Below are 12,938 nucleotides of genomic sequence, written 5' to 3' on the forward strand. Positions count from 1 at the left end.
TCTATTCATGCTGAATAAATATGAAATGACACACATCATTGTTACAATTGGTATAGCTCCCATAAAGTGACATGACTGGAGGAAAGGATTTTGCTCATTCTCTGAGAATCATTAAAATATGGATATTCTCTATCACTTAGACCAGTAAGGCAGATGCTCTCAATCAGCAAGGTGAACATCAAAATGACCAGGTAAAGATTCTTTGGGTAGAACAATGCCACAGAGTCAATATCCGTGGCTCTTGATACCCTCTACATGATTTTCTTACAATAGGCCAAGATGAGCTATCTAGAGTCTGAATTTTTTATTGAGATTTCTAAAGATTTGTGTGTTAATTTCTAATGATCAAAGTTCTATTGAAAAAACTTAAATTAGCTTTCTAGAGAACTGAAAGTAGAAGCATTCTAGAAGCATTTTAACATCCATTCTTGTCCAATCCAATCCAACAAACATTTATTATATTACTATTATGATATTTACCGAACAATACCAAAGAAATTATGCGCTGGCATTTGGATATGCTTCCCAAGTGTCACTGGAAATGTTCTAGTCTGTCCTACCAAAAAGCTAAGTACATTACATTTCATTCTTACTCCAAAATGAGGAATCCCTTCTTTCTAATTTAACTAAAGACTCTACTGATTGTGTTTCACCAGTCATAAGACATCTGAATCCCATAGTTTTATTTAAACACTTCATATATTTCTTTGACAAGTGAATATTTTCTTAAAAAGTATAGCAAGAACAACCATATGCACATTGTGTTCCTCCCATTCCTGATGGACATAATGTCCCTTAAACCTTCTCTTTTTTAGGATAGGGAAGCTGATTAGGTTCCCAGCTTGACCTAGTTCTTATATAACTTTATTCCAACAACCTCCCACCACCCAAGTTTCAAGTTCCAAGCCTTCCTAGGTTTGCATTCTGGTTCCCTGGGTTCTCAAGGACATTACTGGACTAGAAGCAAGATCTTTGAATTCTGGCTCCAAAGTCCTCATGGTTTGACATCCCTATTCTGCAACTCAGCTCCCTGTACCTACAACTGACAAAGACAAATAAAATATGACTAAAATCCCAATTCTGTTACTTGGTTCTGGAATAGTAGGTGGGACATCCTTCACCCAATTTAGTGAATGCTACCCATATTAAAGGTAAACAAAATATTCCTGAATACCACGATTGCTTCAGTATGATAATTTTAAAGACTCACAGCAGTTCCTTCTACTCAATCAACATAAAGATGTCACCTGTACCAATATAGTACAAGAACCCAGAAACTCTTCTCTCAGAAGCAAGTCCCTGACATTTCCCATATTATTGCCCTTATCTTAGGTGAGCTGATTTAACTCATCTAATTATTATTTCACAAGAAATAAACAAAATATTTAAGAAAACCTAAAAGGCTGATACATAATGACTTGACTGTTGCAAAGCATATCTTCTTTCTTGTTGTTTTTTCATAAGCCTGTTTAAAATCAAATTGGGATTCTTTTATATTTTACAAAGTCTAATAGGATCACTACATATCCTCTGAAGACATCTTCCTCTGACACATCAGATGATGATGATGTTTGTCCTTGTTTTTTGAAGAAGACCAGAGAGTCAGAGAGATGATGCCATGATGAGCACCTGAATTCTATTTGAGTGAGGGTATACTGTGCAAAGTCACCAGTCTCACTTTTTCCTCCAAAACCATCTGATTTCAGTGGCTAGATCTGAATCAAGATGACTGCAAATGGCCTTGGAGCAAGGAAATCAGGTTTAAGCAACTTGCCCAAGGTCACACTGTGAGTGAATATAAAGTGTCTGAGGCTGGATTTGAACTCACATCATTGTGACTCCATCTGGTTGTCCCACAATATGCCAGATAGTCAAAAATAGAACCCTACATCCTCAAAGGGCTATGCTTTAGAACTGTAAGTTGATAGGTGCTATTAAAATTGAAAATTTCCAAGAAAGATCTTCTGGCAGACTATGTTTGTTGTCTGAAGAGCAACCAAAATTTGAAGAGGAATGGCCACATCATATATTTTTTTTTCCCAAAGCAAGTCATTAAACAGCATATGAATCTGTAGATGGGCTGCAATCTGTGTCAGTGAAACGAATACCCATTTTGAGGAAATAAGTCATCCTTAATATGTTGAATCTGTTCAAAGTTATTACACATTCTTTCCATGATTTAAATATGCAGGTGTGCCTTGGGTAGTATGGCTTAATAAATAAACAGATCAGAAGTTCCAATTAAGAAATGCTAGAAGTTACCACAGAGAAGAATGAGAGTTATGTAGTGATGTAAAGTAAATTTCAAGTCTGAACAGTAGCAGCTGTCAACTACCAACTTATAAATTCCCCCATCATCCAGAGTCAGAGATAAAGATAAACTAAGTCTCATTGATCAATCTAAAAAGGATTGTATTAATGAGTAAGGACAAATACTGAGTATTACATTACTCCAATGAACCCTACAAACAAATAGAAGTAAAAAGGTACTGACTCATCATGATTTTTAGCAAAAGATATGAGAGCTATTAATATATTCTAATCAGGTTAGGGAAAAGCTATCAAAATATATTCTATTTATAGGCAAATGGTGGTGCAGTAGATAAAGTGATGAGCCTAGAATCAAGAAGACCTGAGTTCAAATGAAGTTTAAGGAACATGAACCTGGGCATGACATTTCAATTCTCTTGGTGTGTTTACCTGTTTATTGGGGATAACTAAAAAAAAAATTGGTGAATCGGAAAAAGATATATCTCAAAGTATTGTAGTAAGGAGAATATGAGATACTTGGAAGAAAAAGATGGAAAGAATAAAAAGCTCTTCATATGCTATATAAAAAACATTTAGGAGAAGTTAGGTGGTGCAGTGGATACAGCACCAGAGTATCAGGCCTGGAGTCAGGAGGACCTGAGTTCAAATCCAAAGTTAGACACATATTAATTACCTAACTGTGTGATCTTGGGCAAATCGCTTAACCCCATTACCTTTAAAAAAACTAAAAAATGAAGCCATATATTGGGTGATTGAATTCTTTTACCATTTGGTTTACCACATTTGAGAAAGGATATTGATGAGCAAAATAAGATTTGTGATGGGTTTTTAATTCATGTTATCATGAATAATAAATAGGATTTGTAGGTGATTGAGGTTAGGAAAATCTAAGGAATATTTTACCCCAAAGAAGAATAAGATATCTTAGAAAGTATTGCAATTACCTCCAAGAGAGGAATTCAAAGAATTACTGTGTAATCATTTTGAAATCTCATTTTATTTATAAGATACAAAGGATAATTCAATCATAAATAACAAGGAAGAAAGCACTTCATGCCTTCACTATCTTTGGGGCAGAATGTCATAGTTCCAAGAAAGAATCTTAAGCAAAAATACGAGGTTTAGAATGGGCTATATGTGATGAAAAGGAAAATATGTGGGAAATACACAGTTTAACAATTTGGGGGATTATTCAGAGATGTCTTTCCTGGAAGAATGAACCTTCCTCCCATATCTTGACCCACAGAGTACAAGGTAGACAAAAGCCATCTTTCCCTTTTCTAAGTTATTCTAGGCTGGAAAGATTCTAGCTTCAAGGTTGAAATTCTTCTTTCAATATGAGGACACAAAGATGAACTAAACTGTAAATGTAATAAGAAAAGTATTTACCAGGGAACTTTTCACTTACTTGTTCAAGGAAACTTTTCATAAAATCTTGTTGCACTGACCTTTCCCTTCTCAACTGTCAGTCAGGTCCTCAAGAAGATCTCCAATGACTTACCTAAACTCACCAAAAGCTACATTATTAACTGATAGCAACAAAGAATTGTATATTTTCTTGAAGGAAGAAAGTAGAAAGATTTTTTTTCCAGAAAGAGAGGATAATTTAGAATTAATTGACAGAGGAGAAAGAAGAATTTTTGCCTTCTGGTAACTTATTGGAACAATTGCACATTAATTATGACATTTGCATCGATCTTTTATGGTTTTTTTTAAGGCGCCTTTTACCTCCTTATTCCTCAAACTGTAGATCAAAGGGTTAAGCATGGGGATGATTAAGGTATAAAACACAGAGGCTATCTTATCTGTCTCAAAGGAATGACTAGAATTGGGCTGCAAGTACATGAAGAGAAGGGTCCCATAGAACACAATCACCACAGTGAGATGGGAGCCACAAGTAGAGAAGGCTTTGTATCTGCTCTCAGCAGAGCTCATCCTGAGGATAGCCACAAGAATGAGGATATAGGAAACAAGGACAATTAAGAGGGAGGAAAGCAAATCTAAAGCAGAAAAGATCAGAATGATGAATTCAATTTCATGTGTATCAGAACATACAATGGACAACAAGGGAAGACTATCACAATAAAAGTGTCTGATAACATTGGATTTGCAAAAGGACAAAATAAAAATCTCTATTGTGACCAGCAATGACACAAAGATGCTATAGGCGTAAGGGATGGCAACCAGGATCAAACACATCCTGTCTGACATGATGACTGTGTAGAAGAGGGGTTTACAAATAGCCACATAGCGATCATAAGCCATGGCTGACAGGATGAAAATTTCACTGATAATGAAAATCTCGAAGGAAGCTAGCTGGGTTGCACACCAATTGTAGGAAATGGTATTTTTCTCTACTACAAAATTTACAAGCATTTTGGGAGCAATAACAGTGGAATAACCAAGATCAGTCAGTGCCAGATGCCTGAGGAAAAAGTACATGGGGGTTTGTAGGTGAGAATCAATCTTCGTTAAGATGATCATGCCCAAATTTCCCACCACTGTGACTAAATAGATGAGTAGAAACATACCAAAAAGTGGGGCCTGTAGCGCTGGACGATCTGTGATACCCATGAGAATGAATTCAGTCACTGAGGTGGTTAAAGTCCCATTCAGTTTTCCCACGAATTCCATCAAGGTAAGCTAAACTGGAAAGAAAATAAAGAAACCTAAGAATTCTGAGTCTGTATCACCCATCACAACTTTAGTATAGGTAGATACAATGAATGAAGTAAAATGGACTTCCCCATTATGTCTCTCACTGCATTGACAAGCAGGAATCCCTTCCTCCATGAAGTTAGATAAGTAAGTAGATTACAATAGGATTAAAAATAGCTTAAAAACTGATATTGAAAATTTTCTGCATTGCAGGTAAGTTTTTGAGGAAAATTGCTATTTTAAAATATATATGCTTCTATATTCTAAGGATTGAAAAGGAAGGAGATTATAATATTTTAGACTTCATCCTTTGGGATATCTATCAGAGTTCATATATGATGAACTCAATGAATTTGAGTATTACCAAATGACAATTTTGGAATTTATGTGCCTGTAGTTTCCAGATACAGTTTATGATGATGAAAGTTCTGTAATGAATTAGCAATATCAAACATATTTTCCAAAATTCAAAACTCATTACCTTGCCATTTAATATTGCAGCACCACATGATAGATATGATATGTACTAATTGTTAACAGCAGCAATCCTGATTTCCTTGTGGGTTTCAATAGTTAATTAATGCCATCTATGTTTAAACCCTTTTCTAAAACATTTTGAGTCATAATCAATCATTATGGGATATATGATTTAGATGGGTAAGGGATGGGGAAAGATACAAGGAAATATGTTTGTGGACTGGCTGAACATTAGCAAAAAGAGTTAAATCTGTTACCTGAAATGAGGTAGCTCCCTTTCAATAATGTCATTATAGTGAAAACACATTACTAATGGTCACCTGCTGTCTCTTAATTTCAAATTATAAAAGATGTCACACTTAGTAAAAACAGCAGCCTTAGGAGCTACTAGGTGGCACAGTGGATGGAGCACCAGCCCTGGAGTCAGGAGCATCTGACCTCAGACACTTAATAGTTACCTAGCTGTGTGAACTTGGGCAAGTTACTTATCCCTAGTGCCTTGCAAAAACCAAACCAAACCAAACCAAAAAAAAAAAAAAACCCAAAACAACAGTCTTTAAAATAGGTATAGGGAAATGTAAATTTGACATTTATTTCTGACTTTGAAAAAAAAAAAGGTTTTCAAGCCAAAAATAACAAATAAATAAATGAACAAATAAATAAACAAATAAATACAAAGTGATTTTACTGCTTTGGGGGGGTATACAATGCATCTCTAATTCTATCCTGTTTTCTAGTTACAGTTAAACTTGTGATCTTTTTACTCTATCTAATTTACTCTATCTAATTTACCAAAAATATTAGAAGCCAGTAAAATTCCTACTCTGAGCTTCCCAAAAGTCAAAATTATGCAAAAATGAACCATTCCTCAAGATATCCAGTGTATAAATTCCATTTTATTTAAGGGGATTTGAAAGAAAGATTGACTCATTGACATGTTCTTTGGGTGCAAAAAATATATAGCAGAACATTTATTTTACTGTTCCTTTTTTAATCTGCGTAAAGTCTTAATTTGAAAGCAAGAAGTTGCCTAGGTTAGGAAAATGCCTCAACAAACTTTCATTTTGAATTTCATACAAGTTGTTATAAATTCCCATAATAATGAAATTTATCCTGGAGTAATTGAGTAGTTTATTGGCATCCATTCAGGAATGGGCAAATGCCTACTGTTGAGAGACCCAAATTATGACAATGTCACATACAATTTCACAGACTTTGTCCTCCACTCTGAATTCTGAAAGGTCTCTTTATTAGGGGTACAACCTAAAAGATACACCAATTTCATGACACCCCAAACATGTTTTCCCCTTCCCTGGCCATACAACACATGTTATGCTGATGAGCTTCAATCATTATTGGGAGTGTAGATTAAAATGTATGGACCTCATCAAGCAAGCACAATTGCAAAGGGTCAGAGACCCTAGGTCAACTCCTGACTGGTTGGAGCTGGTTTTTCACCCCTAAGTGGCTAGGGCACCTTTAGGTTGAGTTAGCGAAACTCTTTCAGTTCTGTGTTTGGTTGGGGTCATTTTTTTGATCTCTTTTCCCTTTGTTTCACCTCCATATTCCTGCTCATAGCTGGTGTCTTTTCAGAATAATTAATAACCCTAGCCATTGCACCTGTGAGGTCTTTTGAATAACAGTCTCTTTTTACATCCTGTGGAAAACAGACTCTCACATCTTGTAAGGTCGTATTATGTTGGATTATTGAACTACTTTATAGTCAGCTACTCTTGCCCCATCAAAACAAATTTTGTCAAAATTTAGTTAATTTTTCAATTTCTGACATGACAAATGTATCTAGGACAAAAATCCAATGGAAATGAAATGAATAAAACTGCTATCCTCAGAGTAAAATATGATCAAGTTAAAATAATAGCCATTATGATGACAATAATAATAATAATAATAATAACTGAGACTTAAATAGATTCCTTATGTCTGAGACACCGTGTTAAGACTTTTGCAAATATTACCAATTGCTCTTGAAAACAGTTCTGGTAGGTAAATACTCTTTCCATATTATATTGAATAAACTACAGGCAGAAAGAGGTTAAGCAACTTGCTCAGAATCTTTCAGTTACTTAGTGTCTGAGAATGGATTTAGGTAGTCCTGACTCCAAAACTTGGGATTCTATCCATTGTATCTCATAGCTTCCTTTTGAAAAATCATGTTGACCTCCAGGCATGAGAAATTCAAATAGATTAAATTAGCATTGGTATCCAGAATGATAAGCCTTCCTGTTCACCAAGGAGACTTATAAGAGTATTTTGGTTCTGAATGGAGTCTTTCAAAGAATGTCATTGATCTGATCCTCAGTGAGCATTCAGGAGTGGGGAGTTTAATCTAATTAAATTAAATTTCACAGGACAGAATGATTTCATATAGCATCTAACTTGCCCTAATGATTCTCATCTTAGGATACTTCTCTCTTTCTGACTGAGGGTCCTTGAATGTTAGTCTAACAATTCAGAAATGGTTACATTGATTCAAACTTCAAAATCTCACCTCTAACATCTATGGTGAAGTTGCTCGGACAATTGCTTTTGATCTGGAGTCACCGGAGCTTGTAGCTGGCACCTAGATCTGAAGCCAAGGAGTCCTAGATAGGTTTGTCTTTTTGTGTTAAACCATAGTCAATAAAAAAAGAAAGGGAAGAATAATTACAGTTTCATCTGCAAGGATTTTTGTTGCTTCTCACCTATGTAGTCCCTGATTGTAGGCCCTAATGAGAAGTTATGACTTTCTTGGTACCCATGAGACATAATCCCTAAAGAATGGGAGAGTTTCAAAAGATTCAACAATTTATGTCATCTCCTCAGGGAAAATTTCTGGAGTTAGTATTTACATTGTGGATGCATTTTGGGCACCATGGCTATTATACTATCTGAGACCAAGGCAGAGATACCAAGGGTAGGAATGGTGTCCTTTGCTATCTGATATTTTATGATTTTATATATCAAAATGATTTAAATTTTTTGTAAGGACATGAATGCAATCTAAGTAAATATAATTATATTAGTGCATTTCTACATGCTCCAAAAATCTATCTCTTCAACTTTGGTTTGGGTATTCTAGTCATAGCTTAGGAGTGGAGATGAGATTCCAAGACTGAGCTCTGGGACAGATCTCAGAAAATAATAGTGAGAAAAAATTGAGGCTTGGAGCATTGTTCTTTATACATTAGGATTAGAACTTCAACACACTAATAACTAAATAATAATAATAATAATATTAATAATAAAATAGTAAAATACAAATTGAAAAAGTAAAGAAGAACCAAACAGCTCCTTTGGGAATAGAAAAGATCTGGGTTAATATTCAAAGAAACATAATGGGTCTAAGAAATTTATTCCTTTTCAATGAGAAATTTCAATTGCTCCAAGGCACAAAACGATTTCTTGGAAGAAATTAAAAATGACTTTAAAGGAGGCAGCTAGGTTGCACAGTGGATAGAGCACTGGCCTTGGAGTCAGGAATACCTGAGATCAAATCTGGCCTCAGACACTATAATTTCCTAGCTGTGTGACCTTGAGCCAGTCACTTAACCCTGATGCCTTGCCAAAAAAAATGACCTTAAAATCAAATAATAGAGAGTGAGGAAAATTTAAAAAAATAAGAACAATTCAAGAAACAAGAAAATTGCGAAAAGAAAATTAAACAACTTGAAAATAAAGAATGAAAACTTTAGGGAAGCAAATAATTACTTGAAAACTACAAGTATTCAAAGGAAAGTTAATAATTTTTAAATTAAATTAAATTTATTTATTATTCCAATTACATGCAAATATCCTTTTCAAAATTCAGTTTTGTAAGATTTTGAGTTGCACAATTTTCTCTCTCCTTGCTTTTGGTCCATTCTCCTGGAATATAACTTCATTAAACATATTTCCATTTTAGTCATATTGTGAAAGATGATTCAGAACAACAGAGAACAAAAAATCATGAGAGGGTAAAAGAAAAATATAAACTTTAAAGCATGGCTCAGCTAGGTGGTACAGTGGATAAAGCACTGGCTCTGGAGTCAGAAGGACCTGAGTTCAAATCCAGCTTCATACACTTAAAACATACTTAACCGTGTGACCTTGGACAAGCCACTTTACCCAATTGCCCTGCAAAGAAAAAACAAAAAAAAAAATATAAGACCAGTTTTTCAAACGAAAAATAGTCTATTTTGATCTGCACTCAAACTCCAAATTTCTTTATCTAGATGTGGATGGTATTTTCCATCACACATCCTTGGGAAGAGGGTTAAGTCCAACATCTTTGATCATTATATAATATTGCTGTTAATATGTACAATACTCTCCTTTTCTCCTCATTTAATATCACTTCATGTCTTTCCTGACTTTTCTGATGTCTTCTCGGTCATGATTTCTTACATAACAATAATACTCCATCATATTTATGCACCACAATTTGTTTAGCCTTTCCTCAATTGATGGACATCCACTCAATTTCCATATCTTTGCCACTATGAAAAAAAATTGCTACAAATATTTTTGTATATGTGAGTCTTTCCCCCCTTTTTAGAATCTCTTTGGACTAAAGACCTATTGGTGGTATTGGAGGAGCAAAGGTTATCATCAATTTTTTGGCACTTTGGAGGTAGTTCCAAATTGCTCTCCAGAAAGGTTGGATCAGTTCACAACTCCACCAATAAGGCATTAGTGTCCCAGTTTTCCCACATCTCCTGTATTGACCATTTTTCCTTTTAGTCATATTGCCCAATAGGGTAGGTGTGAGATTGTATCTCAGAGTTATTTTAACTTGCATTTCTCTAATCAATTGTGATTTTGTACATTTTTTCATATGAATATAGATAGCTTCAATTTCTTCATCTGAAAATTACCTTTTCATTTCCTTTGAGCATTTATCAATTGAGGATTTGTATTTTCATACATTTAACTCAGTTCTCTCTGCATTTTGAAAATGAGTCCTTATAATTTGACTGATCAAATACATAAAGAAGCAACATAATCTCAGGAACTTAGTCCTTTTCAGAGAATGGTAGGGACTCAGGTGTCAACTGTTCTCTTTTAGGCTGTTGAGCTCTTCAGCTTTAAGGAGATAGGAAAGGATATTATGTTCAAATTTTGAAACATCTTGTGGCATACCAATAATTATATGATAGAAATATGTTAGGAATAAAGCAGAAAAAGTTTTAACAAACATGTTCTAGAGTTCTTTGGGGCATGAAAATAATTCGTCTCTAACCTTTTTTATGAGCTTTCATCAGATAGAACTTTGAATTTAAACTATTTTAAATTATGAATTCTTTGTTTCTTCTAATGGAAAAGAATTTGTACTCTTTAAATCTTTGAAATTTACCCACATTCAATTTTAGCAAATAAAAATAGCATCTTTGAATTTAAAAAAAGAGTCCTTTATCAGAAAGAGTAATTACAGAAATCATTTCCCAACTTGCTGCCTTCCTTTTAACCTTGGTTGCTTTGATTTTATTTGTGCAAAAATTGTTCAACATATTATAATCAAAATTATTTATTTTGCATTTTATAATATTCTCTATCTCTTTTTTGGGCTTAAACTACTTCCCTTTCCATGGATCTGACAGGTAAACTATTCCTTGTTCTTCGAACTGTCTTATAGAATCACCCTTTATGTCTTATTGTACATATTTTGACCTTATCTCCTATATGGTATCAGATGTTGATCTATACCTAGTTTTTTCCATATTATTTTCCAACTTTCATGGCAGTTTTTTTGCAAATTTTTCCTAATTATTCTACTTAATAAAATAAAATTAATGTTTTAAATCAACAATTAATATGTTTTTTTTCTATTTTGCTGAATATTCTGCTCTTAATCTGGTAATCATTCATAATCTTTGAATCATAATTTTCCCTGGAGTATTTTAGAAAATTAATAATACCAACAATATTTGTAAACTTTGATTATGACATTAGAAAGCAATGAGTTTTAACAGTGACAGTGTAACCCATTGGCTACAATTCTGTCTAGAACTGTATTTGACAATACACTTCCTCACTATCGGCTTACGAGTTACAGGATACTCATAATACACAAATGCACATCAGTTTCCTATAAAGACAAAAGGAGGTCATCCTTGCTCTTCCAATATTAAGAAAGGCAACTTTTTTCATGTGAGAAATAATTTACTTCAATAATAACTACAATATATTTCAAATTATTTAAACTGGAAACATGGAAGAATTGCTTTATTGTTTAATGTAATTTTTTTTTGAAATATTAGATGATCAGTCTAGTAAAGTCATCACCCTCCATACTGGGCATACCCTCTGTGTCCATATCAGTTGAATTCCTATACAAAGAATGTGAAGTAACTTAGGGGAAACAGTATCTTCTCCCTTTGTGTTTTATTTGTCACCACTGATTAAGAATGAAAGATGATAGGGATAACTACGTGGCACAGTGGATAAAGCACCAGCCCTGGAGTCAGGAGTACCTGAGTTCAAATCTGATCATAGACAGTTAATAATTACCTAGCTGTGTGGCCTTGGGCAAGCCACTTAACCCCATTTGCCTTGCAAAAACCTAAAACAAACAAACAAACAAAACAAAATAAAGAATGAAAGATGATGTGATAGGTGTTGCATAGTGTAGAGGATGCTGAATTTATAATCATGAAGGTCCACTATCTGGTTCTGGTCCATGGAAACAACATAAATTTCGTTTGCAGATTGTCTCACTCATTCACTTTTTTATTCTTACATTTGTCTATTGACTATCACAGTATTCATGACAGAGGGTTCCCTTCCTAAATACTTGTCACTTACTTGGCTAACAAATAGAGCTATAGTTAGTACCAAATCTTGTTTTTCTCTAACTTTTTTTGTGCTTTTCCCTTTTATATTTAATCAATCCATTTTTCATCGTTAATGAAATAAGGCATGATAATAGAATATTATTATTGGCAGGAATAGTAACTAGCATTTAAATGGAATGTATTATATACCAGCCACTGCAATAAGTACTTAGCAAGTTTTATGTGAGTTGTCAAAAAAAAATCCTAATTATCACTAATTTATACATAAGGAAATGGCCAGAGTTTAAATGACTGGGCAGAAATTATGACATCTTGTAAGGTTGGATTTGAACTCATATCTTCCTCACTCCAGTGCCTGGTACACTATTCATTGTGCCACCTAGATGCTCCTGTACAATTTGTTAATACACCTAATTTCTTCCTAATCATTTGGTAGGGCTCACAAGAGTTTTGTCAAAAAATAATATTTCACAAAATAATATGTATTCAGAGCTTTATTCAAAACTGGAATATCGAGATCCTTTCTTTTGAGGAATTTTATTGTGAAAATTTTCTGTATTCTTTAATCAGTATTTAATAAAATATACCCCGGCAAATAAAATATTATTTTTGGTTAGAAAACTGCCATCTAAACCTCAATTAGACTTCATAATTTCATTAAAATTCATTGAACTGTTGTGTACAAACTTTTGTCCATTTTACTATTTCAAACCTATTATGAAGATGCTAATTTTTCAAGCATGTCTTTCCCATTGAACTTTG

The 12,938-nt window shown here is 33.9% G+C and overlaps 1 protein-coding gene across 1 annotated transcript; it reads right to left on the minus strand.

The window, feature by feature from the left end:
* Positions 1–3,945: 3,945 nt before the first annotated feature.
* LOC141519546 (olfactory receptor 8K1-like) lies at positions 3,946–4,932 on the minus strand. Its single transcript, XM_074231763.1, has one exon. The coding sequence runs from the start codon at positions 4,903–4,905 to the stop codon at positions 3,946–3,948; it is 960 nt and encodes a 319-aa protein (XP_074087864.1). The 5' UTR covers positions 4,906–4,932.
* Between the last annotated feature and the right edge of the window lie 8,006 nt (positions 4,933–12,938).

Source organism: Macrotis lagotis, chromosome 3 (assembly GCF_037893015.1).
Source record: "Macrotis lagotis isolate mMagLag1 chromosome 3, bilby.v1.9.chrom.fasta, whole genome shotgun sequence".
NCBI lineage: Eukaryota > Metazoa > Chordata > Mammalia > Peramelemorphia > Peramelidae > Macrotis > Macrotis lagotis.